The following is a 23,279-nucleotide window of genomic DNA, read 5'->3' as shown; positions in this document are numbered from 1 at the left end:
CTCACTTGGAATAGCCTTTCGTGTGGAACCAAGTCAAAGGCTTTTTGAAAGTCTGATTTCCTCCCTGGTTGGTTTCCTTTTGTCCACTTTAAAAAAAAATATCTTCCTCCTCCCCTCCCCCTTCAAAGAACTCAGAGAATAAAAGGAGAGCTGAAACCTGGATTTGGCTGGGGCTAAAAAATGCCATTTGACCTAAAGGCGGCACTGGGATAGTTGCCACGCCTGGAGGAACCTGTAACCTCCTTGAGAAAAAAAAAGGCTCTGACACAAACCAGATGTGGCCTTCTGTTAAGCTGCCAACATCTGGAATCCTGGCGAGAGTTTTTTTTACTCGGTCTGACTATGGACTGCCAACACTGAAGTTTTTAGAGGTGGCCCTATTCACGAAGGGGTGCTTTTGACTTCTTTCTTCATCCTAAACTGTTATCTTCATTTTTGATGAAGAGAAAGAATATCAGCTTGACTTGACTAGACCTAAGAGATAGGTTTAAATTCAGCTGGAGTCTTCTGGGGATCCAAGAGAGAGGATAAAAATTCAGTTATATTTCTTCCTTTTTCTCCCCATGGAAGATTTGGCTTTGGCTGTAGATGTCCTACTCCAAGTGGACTGAAGGCATATACATGGGTTTCTATCTTTCTGTATTAATCTCTGACTTTGTCTTTCTCTCTTTCCTACCCTCCCACCCTATCTCCTCCATTTTTTTCTTTCTTTTTCTGTCTCTCCCTGTCCCTTTCTCTCTGTCTCTCTGTCCATCTCTGTCTCTGTCTCTCTGTCTGTTTGTCTCTCTGTCTTTGTCTCTGTCTGTCTCTCTCCTTTTTCCTTGTTTGACACACACATTTCCATATATCCCTTCTTGTGCTTGTATATATCCATGAATTTGACATACCTCCTCAATCATTCACGCTTACACTGTTCCACACTTTCCCAGACATCCCTGATTACTAACTCAGACCCACATACAATCATTCAAAACTCATATACCAACACCCTAATACACACTCACACATATCCAATCACACCCATGAGCCGAATTCAAGTTGAGTCACACACACACACACACACACACACACACACACACACACACACTCTCACACTTCCTCCCTCCCACCTAACCCATGGAGAGAGCCATTTTGGGCCCAGTTTGACATCATTAGTGGAAATTTTGATTCAGATCTTTTGGAAGGAGGTCAGAAGAGCCAGAGGCTCTGGGAATCCCCCTGGGCTTGGCCCAGCCAGCAGCATGAAAAAGCATAAAGGGAGGTGGGGCCAGGTCCCACAGGTTGACAGGAGACAGGGAGCCGAGGGCCAGTGAGCGGCTCGAGCAGAGAGCAGACCTGCAGGCCTTGGACCTCCCTGCTAGGCCTCCAGAGACCCTTCTGGACTGTCTGGGCAGCTCTTGTTAGTGAATCATCTCTAGACCAATTCAGATTCAGGGACTTGAACATGAATATTCTTCCTGGCGGAGAGGCAAAGGTGGGAAAGCACAAGGAGATTGTGTTTGCCATGTCCACATGGAGACTAAGTATACTACCCCTAGTGCAGGCTCATGGCCAGTGTCCTGCAGCTTAGGCCAGTGCTTTTCCCTCCCCATTTGGTTAAGGACTAACAGGTGAGGTAGCCCTGCCCCAAAGGGGCAAGATACCCTAATTCCCTGGGGGGAGTCTCCCCCTTGGATGCATGAAAAGCAATAAGATCATAGTTGGAAGGAACCTTAGAAGCCATCAAGTCAAAAGCCCTTTTGAAGAAACTGAGACCCAGGGAGGTTAAGGAGTTGTTCAGTTATATTTGATTCTTTGGGACCACGGGGACCACAGCCTGCCAATACTTATCTTGACAAAGGAACTGGAGTGATTTGCCATTCCCTTCTCCAGTGGATTAAGGCAAACAAAGATGGCTTGCCCAGAGTCCCACAGTTAGCAAGTGTCTGAGGCTGGATTTGAATTCAGGTCCTCCTGACTTCAGACCCAGTGCTCCACCCCCTGTACCATCCAGCTGATTCCATGTTAAGTATTTAACTTAGCATTTATATATAATACTTTAAAGTTTGCAAAACATTGTACATAGCTCATTTGATCCCCACAACAACCCTGTGAAGGATAGGCGGTAATTATCCCCATTTTCATACAAAGAAACTGAGGTTCTGAGAGGTTAAGGGATTTTTCCAAGATCATGGGGCTATAAGTATCTGAGGCAGGCTCCAAACTCAGGATTTTCTGATTTTAGGTCAAATACTGTATTCCAGTGAGCCACTGGGAGACTTGAGTGGGGGGCAGAGGGAAAGGTTGTGCAGTCTTGGTCCCCCATCTTTGACACTGACCCTCTTTCTTCCTCAACCACACAGACAAGGAGGAAAGTGAGCACCCCAACAACAGCTTCAGCCCCTGCAGCAGCCACGACCGCAAATGCCTGCAGAAGCACTTAGCCAAAATCCGGGTCATGACCAGCAACAGTGGCAAGATGAAGAACCTCGGGAGCGCAGCCCACCGGGAAGAGAGTCGACCCATGGTGAGGCTCCTCCTCCTCCCAAACCCAGATAATTTTCAGTCAGGGGCATGCATTCAACAAATGTTTATTAAACACAAGGAATAACCAAGGTTCTTCCTGCTTACTCATTTTACTGTAGCATGTATGACTAACCATCATCTCACAGTTTTTTCCCTTCTTCCTTTCCTTTTTTCTTCCTTTCTTGCCCTGTTTCTCTACTCTAATGTCCCTCATCCTCTCCCCAATCCCTCTCAAGAATCTGTTCTTCTCTAGTAGCCCCTTGGTCCTTTACCATATTCTTAGTCTCCTCCAAGCCTTGATACTTCCTTTCAGTTGCCCCCAGTTCTTGGACTCTCCTCCATGTTCTCCCTCCCCTTCTCTTTTTCTCTTGTGTCCTATCCCTTGATCATTTCCCTCAGTATCCCTTGTGCCCTGGTACCTTCCTTCCCTATTTCCTCCCTTCAGCCTTTATGCCTCTCTCCCAGGATCTTCCCAAACCCCATTCCTCTTATCCTCCCAACCCTTCTTTCCCCCAGTACCTCTGGGCCCCCCAACTCCTCTCTGTTTCAGCTTCCTTCTCCTTTGGTTCTTATTCTTATTGTAGCAGTGCACTCACCCCAACCCCTGTTCCTCCTCCCCTAGACATTCCCATACTTCCCAGGTCCTCCCTCCTCCCCCATCCACTCAGGGAGCCTTGAGTTCAGGTTATGTGACTTTGCTTACCCCTTGCAGACTCAGGGTTCCTGTCAGAGTGAACTACATCGGGCTCTGGAGCGGCTGGCAGCATCTCAGGGCCGCACCCACGAGGACCTATACATGATCCCCATTCCCAACTGTGACCGAAATGGCAACTTCCACCCCAAGCAGGTAAGTCATGAGTCATGGCTTCCAACACTTCCCACTGATCTCCAATCCCTGTCTTCTCTCAAGGTCACTGACCCCCAAACCCAGCAGAAATCTAGACCCCAACTCTAATTCTAATGAGAACCTTCATCTTGACCTCAAATCTTATCACAATTTTGAGGCCAACTTTGATCCCAACCTTGCCCTAACTGCAACCTTGACTCCAATCATAGAACCATGAGCCCTGGGCATCGGAAGGGTGGGACCTGAGAGCCCCAGGAGCATAATTTTAGGACTGGAAAGGATCTTAGAGGTCACCTATCCAATATCTTCATTTTTACCCAAGATGAAATGGAGATAAAGAACCTTTCCCAAGGCCCAGCAAGTGATAAATGGCAGTTTTAGAGTCTGGAACCCGGGATGTCTGAATCCAAATCCATCCTACTTTCCTTTGCAATGATAATCACTCTGCAAGCATAGAGATCATGCAGTGGATGGAATACTGATCTAGAGTCAGGAAGATGAGTTCAAATCAAGCCTCAGATACATACATATTACAGCTGTGACCCTAGGCAGTCACTTAAGTGCTACATGCCTCACCCTTCCTTTTTTTTTTTTTTTTTTTTTTTTGGCTGAGGCAATTGGGTTAAGTGACTTGTCCAAGGTCACATAACTAGGAAGTATTAAATGTCCGGGGTCAGATTTGAACTCAGGTTCTCCTGACTTCAGGAGGACCTATCCACTGCATCACCTAGCTGCCCCCAATAAGCACCTACTTCCTAGGATTATTGTAAAAATCAAATAAGATGACATTTGTAAAATGTTTGGCACAGTGCCTGGCACACAGTAAGTGCTTAATAAATGCACCTTTCTTTCCTTCCCTTCTTCTTTCCCTCATTTCTTTCTTCCTCTCCTTTGTTTTTTCCGCTCCTTAGTTCCCTCCCTCCCTTCCTTCCTTCCTTCCTTCCTTCCTCTTTCTTTCTTTCTTTCTTTCTTTCTTTCTTTCTTTCTTTCTTTCTTTCTTTCTTTCTTTCTTTCTTTCTTTCTTTCTTTCTTTCTTTCTTTCTTTCTTTCTTTCTTTCTTTCTTTCTTTCTTTCTTTCTTTCTTTCTTTCTTTCTTTCTTTCTTTCTTTCTTTCTTTTTTTTTTCTTTCCACAATAACTACCTAAGTTGAGAAACCCATTCCTGGGTTGGACATTTCCCAGAAGAACATCTTCTGGACTATTACATCAAGGTGTGGGACATTTCTGAACAAAATAAGCAGGAAGATCACTTAGTCCAACTCTGTCTTTTAATATCAGTGGGCTCCAGATCCAGAGAAGTCACATGAGTCATAGAAGGCCATTTTGTTAGATAGGCACTAGAACTTTATTTCTTGCCTCCCTAGTCTAGGTGATTATAGTAGACTGTCTTTGTATTTTACCTGTGTATATTTTAGTCTGGCCATCTTATTGGTTGCTAACTGCTTTGTAGATTTGTGGCCCCAGCTTGATGTCCTGGTCCTTGGAGGCTTGAGATTTTAGTTCCTTCTTTCTGGGAGGCAGGAAAAAAATCAATCTGACTGGACCAGGATGGAGTTATGGCCAGCTTCTTCACCTTTCCTGATCCCCACCAACTTAAAAGTTTATGAAAAGAACCAGGGTTCTCCTCCTGCTTCTGGACAGGTAGAGGATAGCCAGGATATGATTCTCAGTTTTGCTGTCATATTGCTGTATGATTTTTAAAAAGTCACCTCCTCTGAAAAATGAGGGAGTTGGTCTAAATGTATTTTATGACTTTTTTCCAGCCATAATCCTATGATTCTAACAAGGTTGTATTTGAACCCAATGAAAACTAGATTTTATAGCTAAAGATCTGAAATTGGTCAAAGCTGAACATGGGATCAGAGATTTAGAAGTATCTAGTCCAATTTTCTTATTTGTAGATAAGGAAATTGATATTCAGAGAAGTTGTGATTTGAGGTCACATAGCTATTAGTATGAAGTAGGATTTGAACCCTGACTCTAAGCCCATGTGGTCTGTCAGAAAGGATCCAACATGGAATTTGACCTCCTCCCACCCCAGTTTCCACAAATATTAGGATGATGGAGGTCTTTGTTATTGGTTACAAGGAACCAAAGCTTAGTCAACCCCACCTGTGCTATCATTTCCATTCCCACTCCCACTCCTGCTCCCAAGAAGCCCTTTTAATTTGTACCCTTCTGACCAAAGAAACAACAGACTTGGTCTTCTTGGCCCCAGAAAGCAGGACTAGGAAAAGTGAATGGAATTTACAGAGAGACAAATTTAGATTTAATTGAAATGAAAACTTCCCCAAAATTAGAGCTATCAAAATGGAATAGAAAAAGTTGATTTCCTTTCATGTAGGATTTTTTTTTTAAACTCGGTAACCATTTGTTGGGAATATTGTATAGGAGATTCCAGCATAGGTAAGGGTTAGATTAGTTGGCCTCTGAGATTCTGTCATTTTATACATTTAACATGTATTAAACATATATTATATGTCAGGCACTGTGATGAGCACTGGAGATACAAAATGAGGCAAAAGAGTCCCTATTTTCAAGGAGCTTATAATCTAATGGAAGAGTATTGAAGAATAGAAATCATGTTTGCTCTGCTAGCACATAATAGTCAGAACTCTGGAGGTAAATCCTCTGAATGGAAGCTGTAGTATAGGGAAAAGAAAGTTGGCTTTAGAATCAGGGAGACATGGGTTCAAGGCTTGCCTTGGATTCTAGGAAAGTCATTAGATCTCCTATTACTCTAGATACCTCCGTAAGCCTGAGTTTTAGAGAAAATGCTCATGTATAGTGTGATAGTTTTCTTATCTGGAAGTTCTTTATTTCCTTCCTTCCTTTCTTCCTTCCTTTCTACCTTCCTTCCTACCTTCTTTCCTACCTTCTTTCTTTCCTTCTTTCCACAATAACTACCTAAGTTGAGAAACCATTCCTGGATTGGACAGGCTTCCTAAAAAATAAACTCTCAAATTTTACCTTCACATAATCTCAGCCCTAACTGTCCAACTCTCTCTCTCTCTCTCTCTCTCTCTCTCTCTCTCTCTCTCTCTCTCTCTCTCCTCTCTCTCTCTCTCTCACACACACACACACACACACACACACACACCCCCCATCATCATCATTCCTTCTTCTTTCCAGTCCTTAAACATATCCTCAATCTTCCAGCAGTTTGCTGGCTCCCTGTTTTCTGTTCTGTACACTCTTGAGGTCAGCTAGGTGGTGCAGTGCATAGAATGCCAAGCTTGGAGTAAGCAAGACATGAGTTAAAATCCAGCTTCAGACACTCACTAGTTGTGTGATCTTGGCTAAATCATTTAACCTTGTTTATCTTAGCTTCCTCATCCATAAAATGAACTGGAGAAGAAAATGACAAATCCAGTGTCTCTGCCAAGAAAATTCCAAATGGGATCATGAAGAGTCTGAAAGGATTGAATAACAATATTGTTCTAACTTATTTTTATTTATTTATATCATTCATTTTAAAAAATTCTTTCCCTCTACTTCTCTACCCATTGAAAAGGCAAGAAGTGTGATATCAATTATATAAATAACAATGCTCTTGACAGGCTTTCTGATGTGATGAATGAGATACTAGACTCAGAATTAGAAAAACCTGGGTTCAAAAACTGCATTTGATAATATTTAGCTGTGTGATGATATCATCATTTATTCATCCACTCTGTGCCTCTTGTTTCCTCATCTATAAAATTAAGAGGCAGAATGGATGGCCTCTTTGGTCCCTTCCAGCTCTTAAATCTATGATTCTTTGAAAACCAGTTTCTCTTAGTTGATAGATTAAAGACCAAAGGGCCTCTTAATGCTGTTACTATCACCTTGGCTTTGTGACTAGGTCAAAGAGGGAGGTGTATCTGGGTTTGACCTTTTTCTATATGTGTAATAACCCCTCACTGCCCTTGTCTCTGACAGTGCCATCCAGCCCTGGATGGGCAGCGGGGGAAATGCTGGTGTGTAGACCGGAAGACAGGAGTGAGGCTCTCTGGAGGGCTGGAGCTGAGAGGAGAGTTGGACTGCCATCAGGCGTCGGAAAGCCTCCGAGATTGAGCTGTTTGAGGCCCACAGGCAGGGGTTCCCCAAGCACCGCCCCCCCACCCAAGAGACCAAGGAACCCACTGACTCTGTGTTTGAATTGGGGAGGGTGGAGGGAGATCACAGAGTCCTTCTTTCCTCCTCCCTGACCTGGCCTTAATTTCTAATCCAGATTTCTCCCCTTGGTGTGAGTGTGCCCCTTAAGAAATCCTTCTTTGGGCTCTGGTAGCCCAAGATCAGGGAGTGTGTAGACTCCCATGGCTATATCCCCAAATTGATCCTGAATTCCAGTCTTCAGCCTCCTGGGGATGTATGCTCCTCACCCTCTTAGTCTGGTGGGCCAGGGGAATGGGTACCAGAAAAGGGTTGGTCTGTAGAAGAGAATTCTCAGTCTAGAAAGAATACTATAGAGGCAGCTCAGTGTAATGGTTAGAGAGCTGACCGCAGTACCAGAAGAACCTGGGTTCCAGACTGGCTGTGTGACTCTAGGCAAGTTAATTAATCTTTTAATTCTTGAAGACTCCAAGTTACAGAGAAGAAGTCAACTTGCACTACTAAAGAGAATTTCCTTTCTTGGAAACTCCTATACCAGTGCCGTCACAGATCCAGTCCCTGTCCTGGAGAAAGTAATAGGGAGAGGACAAACACTTGGTCCTATTCTTCTAACCACTTTGGGCCTTAGGGTAGGTAGGGAGTTTGGAGATGGCCCAAATGCAGTTTTTGTGGGTCAAGGATGTGGATGGGGAAAGAGAATTGTGAGATTCAGCCAACAATCCCCCCGCTCCAGCTCTTCTCAATCAAGTAGATAACTAGATTTTTTGCTTTTTTTGCTTCCCATGCCCAAAGATTCTCCTCCCCCTTCCTGTCCCCTCCTGACTCCTTACTTTAGGTACCCTGGTCATTGGCTTCCTGCAAGATCCTGTGTTGCCTCCTATAGCCCAGACAAAGAAGACAGCACATTGGCAAATCACTTAGCCAGGAGACTCATATTCACACTGATGGGGGTGGTTCTTTGGGTTAAGGGGGAAAGGAGTGGAGGCAGGGGGAAAGCAGGCTTGAGGAGGGACTAGTAAGTCAGGAAAGAACCAATAGCCAAAATTTCAGGCACTATTGGACTTCAGGTCTCCTTCCCCATCCTGGCCCAGCCTTCCTGCTCTTCCCCCCTTGTCCTATGCAGCATCTCCTTCCTGATGGCCAGCCTGGCCAGGCTTTTCCCTGTCACTTCTGTGGGATACACTATTCTGAGACATGCCAGTTTTCTTCCAGCAGACGGCGGGTCACTGAACCATGTTTTGCATAGGGACCTACCAAATCAGCAATTAGTGATGTTTGCTTGTTGTTGTATGTGTGTGTGTGTTTTTTTTTTTAAAACAAAACAAAACAGAAAAATATCCCAGTGATGTTGTCTGATTGATTTATTTTTGATAACCTGGTAGGGTGAGGGAGGAATTTGAAGACTAAAAGGCTTGGGTGAGACAAGGACATTTCTCAAGACTTTGGGCCTGTTAAACCTTTTCAACAGAGACAATTTCTTCAATCAACTCCATATACCAAATCCAATGCCACTCACATAGGAGAATACTGACATTTATATAAGTCTTGAGAGGCTGTGTGAAGTAAAGAAGGAAGGGCCAGTCTTGGGGGCAGGAAGATCTGATTTCTGCCTCTGATTTATACTGGCTATGTGATAGTGGAGGACAAAGGAAAGAGCCCTGGTTCTGGAATCAGAAGATTTGGGTTCATATTCCACCTTTTGTCATCCTGGTTTTGGTTCCTCATTTGTAAAATGAAACAGTTTACCTAGATCTCTTCCAGTTCTAGACTATATATATATATATCCAGCAGCTAATTATTTAATCTCTTAACCTGCACCCAAGCAATTCTCCAGGATTATAGGGTTTGGATACACTGCATCTTTGCAGCAATTTCCATGCCAGGAATACATCAATCAAATCAAAGATCTGAATGTCTCAAAAATATAATATATATATATATATATATATATATATATATACATATATATATATATATATATATATTTGATACATAAGATAATATAAAAACCCAAAGCCCTATGTAGGACTTAAAGGTTTATAAAGCACCTTCCTCACAACAGCCATGTAAATTCATCTTGCCTACTCCAATGAGGGATGGCTAGCGACTCTGTTCTGGGAATGGTGAACAACATGCTAGGGAGAGGGAAAGCTGGAGGGAAAACAAAATCAAGCCTTAGCAGGAGATGTGGAGCCAATCTGGACTGCATCTTTTTCTGGGAAGGGCTGATGGTGGTAAAGTTCAGGCTGAGCTGGCTCAGGAAGAGGATCAGATTTCTTCTGTTTAATTTGTTAACCTGGTGGTTGGGGGCACCATTGTGGAGAGGATTGTCTGGATGTGTGTGGGGAGACCGACCAGAAGTTCTGTACTTTTTTTGACTATCTTTTGGTCCCCAGTACAGACAGTCCCCTGTCTCCTGTCCTGGAGATGTGGAATTTTTAAGCACGTAAGTGTTTTGGTGGGGAGGGAGGAGGAAATAGGGGGTATGACTCTCTTTCTTATTAAACTGAGTTTATGAGGCTGTGGACTCTCAGGAACTTCACTGAACTTTTGGTAAATGTGAAGTTAGAATCAGAAAGGATCAGGAAGATCTGGGTAAGACTCCTGTTTCAGACACTTGTTAACTATGGTGTTAAATTATTAAATGAAGTTAAAATGGGGTGGGGGAGGAAGATCAAACCTAAACTCAAGAGGAAGGATTTTAGTTTTTAACACAGCCTCCCCCCACTAAGGAGGGGGATCTTTGAGGACCTAAAGTCATTTGACCTGGACTTAGTCTTGAGAATCTGGATATTAAGGTCTTAACTTTTTTTACCTCAGTTTCCTCATCTGTAAAATGAGAATGTAGTACCTGAGGATCTCTTAGGTGCTTTTCTTCTCTAAACTGGCCATCCAGGGCTCTTATAACCATTAGCCCTTCTCCCCATGGCTGGACTATGCCCAAAGAGATAAGTTTGTTATGGTGGGTGACAGCTTTCTTCCTATCTCAAAGATAGCTGGCAACTTTAATACACAGACCACATGGTCTTCTCTTTTCACCCGTTATCCTTCTCTTTAGGTTCCCAGCTGAGGGACATTTTAGGCATTATCTAGGATAGTGGTTGCCAAACTTTCTGTTCCTGTGACTCCTTTACACTCTTAAAAATTATTGGGGGCCCCTCCCCCACAAACTGTTTTTGTTTACATGGGTTATAGCTACAAATGTTCATTCTACAAGAAATTAAAATATTTTAGTATTATTATGAACATAATTTTGATCTTTTAAAAGGATCTTGGGGAGCCCCCAGGATCCCAAGGCCACATTGAGAAATGCTGATCTAGGTGGACCCTTCTCATATAACAGATGAGAAAACTGACTCCCTAAGAAGAGAAGTGACTTTGCCCAAAGTGACATAGGTCAGATATTAGAGCCAAGATTCAAGCCTCAGATTCCAAGTATAGTGTTCTTTGTCCTATATCTCTGACTCCCTTAGAGAACTAAGTCAATTCTTGGGTTACTCTGCCAGGCCCAACCCACAGGCCCCTTTCCATCTTCCCTCCCCTTGTGGTTTATGACAGAGTGTGTGAGTGTGAGGATGGTTGGCAAGTTTAATAAGCTCTAGACCACCAAGCTATACTTTTAAAATGTGCCCCATCAGCTTATAGCCCTCAGAAATGTGCTCTCCTCCCCAGAATCTGGTTATTCATGGGCCTCTAAGCCTCAAGGTGTGGGTGTATCTGTATTGTGCCGGCATAACTATGGTGTATTTATGGAATTTATGTAGATATCCATATGAATATCCATATCAATAAACATTTATTAAGTGCCTACTATGTGCCAGGCACTATATTGAACTTTGGGAGTGGGGGGGAGTAGACACACAAAGAAACAGAGCATACTTGTCTTCTCTCAGATAGCTTACAATTTGATGAGGGAGAACAATGTGAACAAAGTTATCTATATGAAGTGAACTATACAAAGAATAACTAGGCAATAATTAACAGAGGGAAGGCAGTGGAATTAAGAGAGGTTGGGAAAAGCTTCCTATGAAAATTTGGACTTAAAGGAAGCCAAAGAAGTCAGAAGGCAGAGTAGAGGAAGGAGAATATTCCAGACAGAAAATGCCCAGAGCTGAAAGATAGGTATAGATAAAATATTTTACACACACACACACGCACACACATGTTTGGTCCTTTCAGTCATGTCCAACTCTTCATGACCCCATTTGGGGTTTTCTTGGCAAAGACACTGGAATGGTTTGCCATTTTTTCTCCAGCTGATTTTTATTGGTAAGGAAATGGAGGCAAATAGAGTTAAATGACTTGCCCAGGATCACACAAATAATAAGTGTCAGATTTGAAGATCAGCCTTCCTGACTCCAGGTCTAATTCTCTATCGACTGAGCTAGCTAGTTGCCCTACACACACACATACACACACATACACCAACACACACACACATATGTGAGGGTGTGAGGGAAAGTGATCATTATGTGGAATGTGTGTCACTGTGGATGGGATGGGGAGGTGGGTTCGTTTTTGTTTTTGATTCAGATTTTTTATTTCATTGGTGTAGGGGAAGTTCTTTTTGCTAAAAAGGCACATCAGCAATTCTTGTGCAGCTTAGAGTTTTAGAGAGAGGATTTCTTGGGAAGAAAGCACAGTAAATGCCAGAGGGTTCACTTGACACCATGTTTTTCTGACTTGGAAGGCAGCTCTTGATCCACTGGGACTCCACTTTCTCCCATAAATATATCCACATGGAAAACCAAATATCCTCAAATCAGCTGAAACTCAGGGTCCTTGGAAAAGGTGTTCTGAACTTGTCTGTCAAATCAGGGAGGTATCGTTCCCCTTATGTAACCCTTCTTTCTCCCTCCTTCTTGGGAATCTTGTGATTGATTTAAGGGAAAAAGGAAGGATTTAAACCATATTCTAGCCTACAGGAGCAGTTGGAAGAGGAGGAGGAAGAGGAGGATGGCTTTGAAGGAAGTGAATCATATCTTCATCACCACATAGTTGGTGTTTCCCTCTAAGCTCATGTTGTCAGAGTCTAGAGGGGAATTTGTGTTCCAGTGCTGGCCTGGCCTTCTGAAGCCTACTTCCTTCTGCCAGTTTAAGCTAGTTCTGCCCCTCCCACCTTAAGATTCCAAGACCTTAATATCCAACACTCAGGACTAAGTCCAGGCCTAATGACTTCAGTTCCTCAAAAGGTCCATTGCCTTTGGTGGGGAAAGGCTGTGTTAAAGACCCAAATCCTCCTTGTTGAGTGCCTGATCTTCCTTCCCTCCAGTTTAACTTCATTTAACAAACATATATTGGGTGTTTGCTATTTGAATTTCATTCATTCATTCAACATTTATTAAATTCCTATAATATGCCAGGTATTGGGGACACTGACATGAACACAAATATACCAACACACTCTTTACACCCTAGTTATTTATATTCAATCAAAGGAAACACATGTATACATCTACGCAAATACAAAATATGAACACAGTATTTTCAGCAATGAGATACTGGCAACGAGAGGGAGCAGACAAAGTCTCAGGTTAGGAGATGTTTCTTGAATTGAGCTTTGAAAGAAAGGAGGAATCAGTGTATTCTACACGTGGGGGGCAGCCAGAGAAAAGACACAGAAAACAGAATATGGAGTGTCATATCTGAGGAACAGGAAACTAGACAGTTTAAGAGGAACATAGGATGTCTAAAGCTAGGTGACATAGTAAATAGTGTGCTGGGCCTAGAGTTAAGAAGACTTCTCTTCCTGTTTTTAAATCTGACTTCAGGCATTTACTGGCTGTATGGTCCTAGGCAAGTTACTTAATCCAGCTTGCCTCAGTTTCCTCATCTGAAAAATGAGCTGGAGAAGAAAATGGCAAACAATTCCAATATCTTTGCCAAAAAACCCCAAATGGGATCATGAAGAGTCTGGCAACAATGAAAAATGACTGAACAACAACAAAAGAGTGAATAAAAGGGAGTAATATATAAAGTAAGTCTGAAAAGATAGACTGGTTTAAAAGGCAAGCAGTCTATATTTGAATGGGAGCCACTTTGGAGGCTCTTAAACAGGGGAGAGACTTGGGCAGAACCAGTGCTTTAAAAACTCAATCCAAAAATCACTTACGTTTTTCCTGAACTCTAGTTCTATGGAGAGATACAAAAGTCAGGCTCTTTTCCTATCCTCAGGAAGTTTACAATGTAGCAGGGAAATAATCGGAGTATACAAAGCCGGGAGACAGACTTCATGTTAGACACATTGTACATTTACAAAACAAAATGCTATGTGAAGTCTGAGGGAGAAGGTTGGTTGTAAGGGAGGGAGGGGGGAACAGAAAAAGCTCGATGGGACTGGTAACATTGGACATTATTGGAGTATGGGATTAGGAGAAGAGGGCTTTTTAGGCTATTTGAGCTAGTCTAGGACACTCTACCTCCTTCTCTGAAATAAATTTTCTTTTCTGTGGCCCAGAGTATCCCAGCAAGGGGTGGGTTTGGGGATGAGGGTTAGAGAAAGTGGGGGAGCTGACCTTCCACATGGGACCCTTTCCCTGGCCCCAGGCCACTCCATCAGGGGCTTTTGGTTTCAATTTCCCAGCTTATTAGTGGTGAGGCCAGCTGATCAGGCCCCTAGGATGGGTGTAGGGGCAGGGGCTAGGCTTTCTCTCCAGCCAAGGAAGAAAAAAGTCGGGCTGTGGAAAACAGATGGACCCCAATGTCAGAGCCCAGTGGGTGGGTGGGGCAACTTCCTTAGAGTTGGCCAAGCACATCTCCAGGAGGCCAAGCCATTGCTGCTCTGCATCTCCCCCTCCCAAAGGGCTAAGAGGGCAAGAACATCCCCTCCTCAGGCCCTCTAAGAGGGGGAGCTTCCCCTCTCCTCACCAGGCGTCAGGGGCAGGAATGTTAATTGTGATGCAGCCAGCATGGTACAGTGGAAAGAGCTCCAGCTCCAGAGGCAGAGGAAGTCCCTCAGCTTTAATTTCCCCATCTGTAAAATAAGAGGAGGTTGACCCCGATGGCCTCAAAAGTCCCCTCTGATCTATGATCCTCTGAGTTTCTCTGCTCCATCTCCTCCTTCCCCCAGCACATGCCCTCCCCAGACTCAGGAGGACAACAAAAACCAGCTGCTTTGCAAATGACCCTGAAACATGCTTAGCCACAGAAACTCTCCCTGCATTCCAGACCCTAATGGCAGTTACTGATGGCCTAGAAAGGAAAAAGTCAAGATCGAATGTGCAGGGAGCTAGGGAATGGGAGGCAGGAAGAGGAAAATCCAGGGGACTAGGGGAAAAGGGAGAGAAAGAACCATAGAAAGAGGGTGGAAGGCAATGGGGTGGGGAAACAATTAAGACAATCTGGGGGATCCCAAGCTTTGGGGAATAGGGACATGTTTGGCCCTAGCCAGGGAGCTGGCTTGATCAGACCGGGTGAACAATTTTATTCTGGGGGTTTGAATTGGCCTGGCCCCTGGAGTGGGGGAGGGGGATGTCTGCTGTTGATTAAAAACACTCTCAGCAGTAAGGAGAACCTCCCCTAACTGCTCCTTCTTCTCCTCGTCTCCCCCTTCCTCATTTCTTAATTTCCCTCCCCTAAGATTCCCCCTTCCCCAATGGTCCCAGCCCCCCCTCCCCAGCATTTCCAGCCAGTAGGTTATATTGAAAGCAGAGTTGGTGGAGGGGAGGTCCCTTAAACCCAGACAGGCTGGGGCTGGTGGGGAGTGGGTGGGAGGGCGGGGCTGATGATGGAAAAGGAGGGGAGAGGACTTGGGGCCATTACTGAGCTGCTAAAGTGCAAACAGCATATTTTCACCATCCAACAGCATTTAATTACACATAAAAACAGGGCTATTAAGCCAAAATTAAACCCTTGTTGGAGACACTTAATTCAGGGCATGACAAATTGCTTTCAGAGGAGGCTGCAGCAGTCTCCCAGGGGGAGGAGCTGAGATTAGTGTCTTCTTGGGCAAACCAGGCGTCCTTCCAGCCACCAGGCGCTGAATTCAGGAAGCCTGATCTTCCTTCCCCAGATTTCAAGGATTCCCCGGAACTCAGAGTGAGGGGCTCCCGGGCAGGGGAGAAAGGGAGGTACTGATGGTTTCCTGGAAAGGGAAGAGGGGGACCTTGTTTCCAAGAACCACAATGGTAGCATCCCCAATACATATGTCCTTGGTCTTCTTGCTTGGGGAGATGGAGGCAGGAAGCCCAGGATGGGAGTAAGGTTCACTGAGGCAGGGCTGAGAGCAAGGTCATTGTGCTGATAGGTTCTCTCTGGGAGGAGTGAGATAGCAAGAAAATGGGAGCCTCCTTCTCTTCCCCATTCTTCCTCCATCTCTCCCTCATCCCTGATTTTGGGCAGAGGTAGGTGGTATGAGGTCAGACTATCCTGTCCTAGCTGTGTTGTCCTAAAGCCTACATAACCTTCCAGATAAATAGCTTGGGGGATGTAGGATGGGTGGTAATAAGGAGATGAGAGAAGAAGCTGGGAAGCAGATGGGAGTTGGGTGTAGAAGTTTGTAAAGGAGGGATCTATAGTGGTGCCTCGAGATTATAGTCTGCCCAAAGCCTCCTTCCCTACTTCTGCTCCTAGAAATCTCCTCCCCCAATAGGGAACTGGGGACCTGTCCATTTGATTTGAACCAGATGGACTTGCTTACAGCATTTCCTGGCCTGCTCCTCCCTGCTGATTCTCACTGGCCCCCAGACCACCTTGACCTGTGCCCCCTACTCAGGGGCTGGGAAGAGGAATGGGGCAACGGAAATTGGACAAGGGAGTTGAAATGAACATGCAGGGCTCTTGTTTCTCCACTCATTATTGGGAAGGGTGAAGGCCTACTCACCCTCCCCTTGCCAAGGCCCAGGCCAGCTGGCTGGCTGGCTGCCTGGACACATTTTAGCTTTGTCTGGCTATTAGGAACCCAGAAAGGGGGGTAGGTTGGAATCAAGATTACAGAAAGAGCAAGGAATGTCCCCTTCATTTGGTTACAGGGCTCTTTGCTCTCCATTTTATGCTGGGGTGGGAGGGGGAAGAATCCTTATTTATTTCTTGGCAATCTATACCCCCAAATCTTTTTTTCTGCCCATGCCCAGGTTATGTTGGCGGGCAAAGGGAACTTAGAATTTGGGGAATGATCCCAGCTGCCTATTTCTGAGATGACTCTTTAGCAGGATGGTTGGGGAGGATGTTTGTGTGGAATGGTTGAATTAATTATCTGACTTCATTAAAAATTCCTTCCCAGTCCCCTCAGGTGCATGGAAAGGAATACCACTTTCAGCAAGGAGGGATTTGAGGGGCTAGAGTTGGGGGTGGGCATGACTTTGGAGGGAGTGTTCACTGTAGTTTCAAAAACTGGCATCAGGCGCTATACAGATGGCTTCTCAGCTGCGGCCCCTGCCTCTGTGGGCCAGCACAAATCTCTTACAGCTTTATTTCCACCCGACAATGACAACGTGAGCTGAATAAAATACAAAGGCACCGGCAGGGAGAGCTGGAGAAGTGCTGAGCCAGAGCTGAGTTGTAGAAGTATCATTAGTTTCAGATCACAGAATTTAGAAGAAGCTTTGGATAAGATCATCTAATCCAACTCTCCAGTATTGATCCCCTCTCCCTGACTCATGTTACAAATGAGGAAACTGAGATCCAAAATGTGTAAGGGAAATGACCAAAGTTACCTAGATAGTAAGCGGTAAAACTTTGATTCAAAATCTAATGTTCATTTCATTTACCAGTCTGCCTTTCTAAGAACAAAATGGCCTTCATTAGATTCAGAACTTCCCAGTGCAGTCAAGCCTATGTCAAGGTTGTAGGTAGACTGTGTCCTCGATTCTCTGGTTTTTCCAAAAGCACACTATGTGCTCTGGGTAATTGGGGAAGGCAGGGTGGGGGTTAGGGGAGGGGATCCTGTGTCATTGAAAGGAGGGAATGCAAGCTCTATCTCCACCCAGGGGAAATTGGAGCCGACTGCACAGGAAATAAATTTAATTTTCCAGCATCTTGGAAGGTTTGGTGGACAATAGAAAAATCTTTTTCCATTTCAAAAAAAGTAAAAAAAAAAATACAACTCAAACCACCCCCCCAAAACAACAACAAAATTCTCCTGAATTGTCCCTGGCTGAATCTTTTTTTCAGTTTTGCTTCCAGTTCTTTGAAAGATGCATCTCTGGGTTTGGTGACCCTGAGACTGGGGGAAGTGGGAGGAAAGGTTTTTGAGGCTTCAGGTCTATGTGCTGATTGGGGAGAAGGTCAAGCCTGAGGGAGTGAAAAACTGGAGCCAAGGTAATCTGGCAGTGAACTGTTACTAGGAACACCAGTCTTCCTTCCTCTCACCCTTCCACCAAAGTCCTTTAGGTCCAAACCAGAGAATTCCTTTAATTTAGGGATAAGGATGGGCCCTGGACTTATGATTGAAATGTTGGAGAAAATTTCTGGTGAGGAAATTCTCTCCTTCAATGCAGGTTGGCACTTTTACATTATTTAGAGCTGCATAGAGAGCTCTGAAAGAAGTGATTTAAAAAAAAAAAAAGCTTTTTATTTTTTACCAAATCCATGCAAAGATAGTTTTCAACATTTACCTTTACAAAAACTTGTGTTCCAACTTTTTCTCTCTCCTTCCCCTCTACCCACTCCCATAGCTGCAAACAATTTAATATAGGTTAAACATGTGCTATTCTTCTAAATATATTTCCATATTTATCATGCTGCTCAAGAAAAATCAGATCAAAAGGTGAAAGAAAAAAAATGAGAAAAAAGCAAACAACAATAACAAATAAGTTGAAAATATTTATATTTTGCCCTTCACAGTTGATAATCACATAATCTTGTTGTTGTATACAATATTCTCTTGATTCCACTCACTTCACTTACCATCAGTTCATGTAAGTCTTTCCATGCTTTTCTGAAATCAGCCTGTTCATCATTTTTTTTAACATAGACATTAATTTTTTTTAAAAACACATTTCTTTATGAATTATGTTGGGAGAGAAAAATCAGGACAAAAGGGAAAAAAGCCACAAGAGAAAAAAATAAAACAAAACAAAATGGAAAAAAGTGAATATAACATGTGTTGATTTACATTCATTCTGCATAGTTCTCTCTCTGGATGCAGATAATGTTTTTCAAAACCAAGTTGATTGGGATTGTCTTGGATCACTGAGCTACTGAAAAGAATCAAATATTTCATAGTTAATTATTGGACAATCTTGCTGATATTATGTACACTATGTTCTTGGTACTATTTGTATCACTCAGCATCAGTTCATGTAAATCTTTCCAGGCTTTTCTAAAATTAGCTTGTTCTTATATATATAATCAAATAAAAGTATTCCATTACTTCCATATACCATAACTTATTCAGCCATTCCTCAATTGATGGGTACCTGCTCACTTTCTAGTTTTTTGCTATCACAAAAAGATGCTCGTCAGTTCTTATAGAACAATAATATTCACTTACTTTTATATCCTATAAGTTAGATTAAGTGATTTTTCTACCACACATCCAGGTATTGGAAACTCTAACCCTAGGCTTCCAGGTTTAAATCACTGACTCTCATCTACTAGGACAATTTTAATTCAATTCAGTTCAATACACATTCATTGAATTGTTGTGTGTAAAGCAATGTGGATGGGAGCTGGGGTTATAGAGGTTTATGATCTGGAATTCCTACTCTTAGGGAACTTTCTGAGATGTAACTGAATCACACAGAAAATTTAACTATAGACTTTCACTTTGAACTAACTAGCAACCCCCTAGGAGAAGCATAAGAGAAAGGGAAGAATTCTCCTCAAACTTTCTCCCCTCTGTCCTGCCTTTTTCCGGTAATTGTCTCCCTTCTGGGCACAGTTTGGGCTATGAAACAATTGTGTGTGTAACTATGTATATATGTTCAGTTTTTTCAATTGTGTCTGACTCTTTGTGACCTCTTTTGAGGTTTTCTTGGCAAAGCTATTAGAATGGCTTGCCATTTTTCTTTTCTAGCTCATTTTACAGATGAGGAAACTGAGGCAAATAGGGTTAAGTGCCTTGTTCAGGGTCATACAACTAATAACTGAAGATTTGAACTCAGGAAAATTAGTCTTCCTGACTGCAGGCTCAGCATTCTATCCATTTTGTCACCTAGCTTCTCCTTATTATAGAATATTCTCTCCCTAAAAAACAGTCATCTTCTCTAAATCCAAAGATATCAGAGTTAGATTGTAAATAAGACTTAAAGTATTTTAAAATGTTTACTAGACTGCTGAATAGAAATTTGGTGTACTGGATAGAAAAATGGCCTTGAAGATCCAGGTTTGAGAGTGGCCTATGACATGTATTGAGTGGGTAACCCTGGGCAAATATCTTAACTTCTCAGGTTTTTTTTGACCAAATGGCTGAGAAGGTGCCCATCTATCTTGGGTGAGCCTATATAAAATCATGATCTATAGTTGACTCTGGAAAGTCCCTGTATAAAAAACCATAAAGGAAACTAAGAAGGTAAATAGAATATTAGAAAAGTTAGATATGACAGATCTTTGTAGAAAAACTGAATGGGAACAGAAAGGAATATACATTTTTCTCAAAAGCACATGGAACTATGCAAAGATAGACCAATAATAGGACAGAAAGCATCAAAATCAAATGTAAAAAGGCAGAAATATCAATAATTACATTCAACAAAGAACATTGAAAAGATAGATTAAAAATTAATTAGAAACTAAATGATCAAATCCTTTCTTTTCAAATCATAATGAACTCCTTTATTTATGTATTTATTTTTTAAGGGAGGATATTTATTTAACCATCCATTCTAAATTCCTTCAATAATTTAACAATTTAACACCCCATGATTCCATCAGTATGCATATTTTCTCAACTAATCCAGATTAATTAAAATGCTGGGTTTGAAGTTAGAAACTTAGGTTCAAATTTTGGTCTATGATACTTGGTAATTTTATGACCTTGGACAGTCATTTAACCTTAACAGCTTCCTAGGCCTGTTTTACTAAGCCAAATGAAAAAAAAAAAACACAAATAAACAGAAAACAATATTCCTATTAAGTCATTATGCAATAGTGGAGAAGTGGCCAGAAGTTGGTAAATGTTTAATATCATCTTTCTAGGGGAAAAAAAGCCTCAAAATACACTTTTAAATTTAATCTACATCATTAACTTTTTCTCTATCACTTTTATAAGTTTAGACAATCAGCAAAAAAAAAAAAAAATCAATCCAGACCTGAATTGTAGATTTTGCTGATTTCGGAGAAATAAATGGTTATGCTAAAAATTTAACCATCAGTTCTCAGTTTGAGCTAACCAGCATTACACTGCTTGTATCCCCTTAAAATAATGATCATTGCATGCTGTAGCTTTATCTATCTTCTGTCTATCTATCTATCTATTGTGGGATTTTGCCTTTAGTGATTTTTAGAGCAAACAAAATTCATCAATGACATCTTATTGAAAGCCCATCCCCTGTTGTTACCAGTTCTTGAGACAATATTACTTCAGACAATGGAGAAGGTATTTGGTTATTAAAGTTGGGTAACTAAAGGCAGCATCAAACCACTTTCAAATATCTTAGGAGAGAAGAGGGAAATAATTGTACACAGCTTCTGTGCTGGAATCTGAGAAGATCTTATGCTGAAAATGGTTGTCCTGGGGCACATTGAAGATTTTGATATCAGTTAATTCACCTACTTCTTGAAGTTCATATACAGAGAGACTGTACTTTCTTGGAGCAAAGAAAGATGGGGGCATTCATTAGCTGCATACTGAGCTCCTGAGAGTCCATGGGGCCCAAATATATACAGTGATAAGATTCCCCCCCACCTTCATCTCCTAAGACTGAGTCATTTGACAAAATCGAAAGATTATTGAAAGCAAGCTTCTTATATCACAAATGTAATGAATAGCTTAGCAAGGACAGTGCTGTTTAAATTGAAAAGCTTCACAGCCTCTCTTAAGATGAAAATTCTGAGGATTTCTTAGATGACACTGGGGGATTGTTATGGAGGTAAAATTTATGATAAAGAGTTCCATAAGTGCTGCTTGCTTAAATCAAATTCAGTACTTATAGTGGTACAAGATAAATCCCTTCCCGATGAGACTGTATAATATGTCTCAGAAAGGAAAAGAGAAGTTTCTAGTATTAAATCCATCAACAACTTGCAAAGAGCACTTGGAAGTAGGGTCAATAGACCCCCAGGGAAATGTAAGCACCCCAATTAATCAAAAAGTATTCACTTAGAACCTATTATGTGACTGGCACTGTTCTAGGTTCTTGGTATAAAAAGACAAAAATGAATGTCTAGCCCTCACAGGCAGTTAGGTGGTGCAATGATTAGTATTGGACCTGGAGGTAGGACAACTGGAGTTCAAATCCAGCCTCAGACACTTACTATCTGTATGACTTTGGAAAAGTCATTTAATGTTTGACTTCCTCAGTTTCCTCACCTGTAAAATGGGGATAATAATAGCACTTACCTTCTCAGGTTGTTGTAAATATAAAATGAGACATTTGTAAGGTTCTTTGTAGACCTTAAACTGCTATATTAATTAATAGACATTTATTAAGTGCTTACTATGTGCCAAGTAGTGTGCTTAGTGATGAGAAGTAAAAGGAGGCAAAAGGCAATCCTTACCCTCAAAGAGCTTATGCTCTATAGGAGGAGAAAGTATGCACATATATGCAACTCATATAACAAGGTAAATAGGAAATAATAGATTTAAGAGAGGTTAGGGAAGATTTCCAGGAAAAGATGGGGTTTTAGTTGGGATTTAAAAGTAGGGAAGTCAATAGATATTGTTATTATTATTATTGTTGTTATTATTATTATTATTATTATGAATAGTAGTTATCATCATCATCATCATTGCTGTCAAGGAAGTTATCTTCTATTGGAGAAAACCAACCCCCCCAAAAAAACCATAAAGGAAACTAAGAAGGTAAATAGAATATTAGAAAAGTTAGATATGACAGATCTTTGTAGAAAAACTGAATGGGAACAGAAAGGAATATACATTTTTCTCAAAAGCACATGGAACTATGCAAAGATAGACCAATAATAGGACAGAAAGCATCAAAATCAAATGTAAAAAGGCAGAAATATCAATAATTACATTCAACAAAGAACATTGAAAAGATAGATTAAAAATTAATTAGAAACTAAATGATCAAATCCTTTCTTTTCAAATCATAATGAACTCCTTTATTTATGTATTTATTTTTTAAGGGAGGATATTTATTTAACCATCCATTCTAAATTCCTTCAATAATTTAACAATTTAACACCCCATGATTCCATCAGTATGCATATTTTCTCAACTAATCCAGATTGCATCAGTTCTATGACCCAGTTAAAGATTTTTTCTTTTGTATTTCTTACTTTTTAAAAATTAAAGCTTTTTATTTTCAAAATATATACATGGATAATTTTCAACAGTCATACTTACAAAACTTTGTATTCTAATTTTTTCCCTCCCTTCTCCCCCATCCCTTCCCCTATATGGCAAGTAATCCAATTTATGTTAAACATGTGCAATTCTTCTATACATATTTTCACAAATATCATGCTGCACAAAAAAAATCCGATCAAAAAGGAAAAAAATGAGAAAGAAAATAAAATGCAAGCAAACAACAACAAAAAGAGTGAAAATACTATATTGTGGCCTACATTAAATTCCTACTATTTTCTCTCTGGGTGGCTTTCTTTAACACAAGACAATTGTGATGAATCATCTTATTGTTGGAAAGAGCTATGCCCATCAAAATTGATTATCATATAATCTTGTGGTTGCTGTGTATAATGATCTCCTAGTTCTGCTCATTTCACTTAGCATCAATTCATGTAAGTCTATCCAGGCCTCTCTGAAATCA

The 23,279-nt window shown here is 41.7% G+C and overlaps 1 protein-coding gene across 4 annotated transcripts in view; it reads left to right on the top strand.

Annotated features, from left to right (window-relative positions):
- Window positions 1–23,279, top strand: part of IGFBP4 (insulin like growth factor binding protein 4) — a 211,781-nt gene that overhangs the window by 8,155 nt on the left and 180,347 nt on the right. For 2 of the 4 annotated variants that reach the window (XM_051994552.1, XM_051994551.1), the window contains exons 2-3: window positions 2,343–2,506; window positions 3,218–3,352. In XM_051994552.1, the coding sequence (XP_051850512.1) occupies window positions 2,343–2,506; window positions 3,218–3,352 (299 nt within the window). Of the gene's footprint in view, window positions 1–2,342; window positions 2,507–3,217; window positions 3,353–6,678; window positions 6,709–7,272; window positions 8,789–23,279 lie in introns of those variants that run through there. The other 2 variants (XM_051994550.1, XM_051994553.1) reach the window with 2 other exon arrangements.

This window comes from Antechinus flavipes, chromosome 4 (assembly GCF_016432865.1).
Source record: "Antechinus flavipes isolate AdamAnt ecotype Samford, QLD, Australia chromosome 4, AdamAnt_v2, whole genome shotgun sequence".
Taxonomy (NCBI): Eukaryota; Metazoa; Chordata; class Mammalia; order Dasyuromorphia; family Dasyuridae; genus Antechinus; species Antechinus flavipes.
This window is presented reverse-complemented; position numbering and strand designations above follow the sequence as displayed.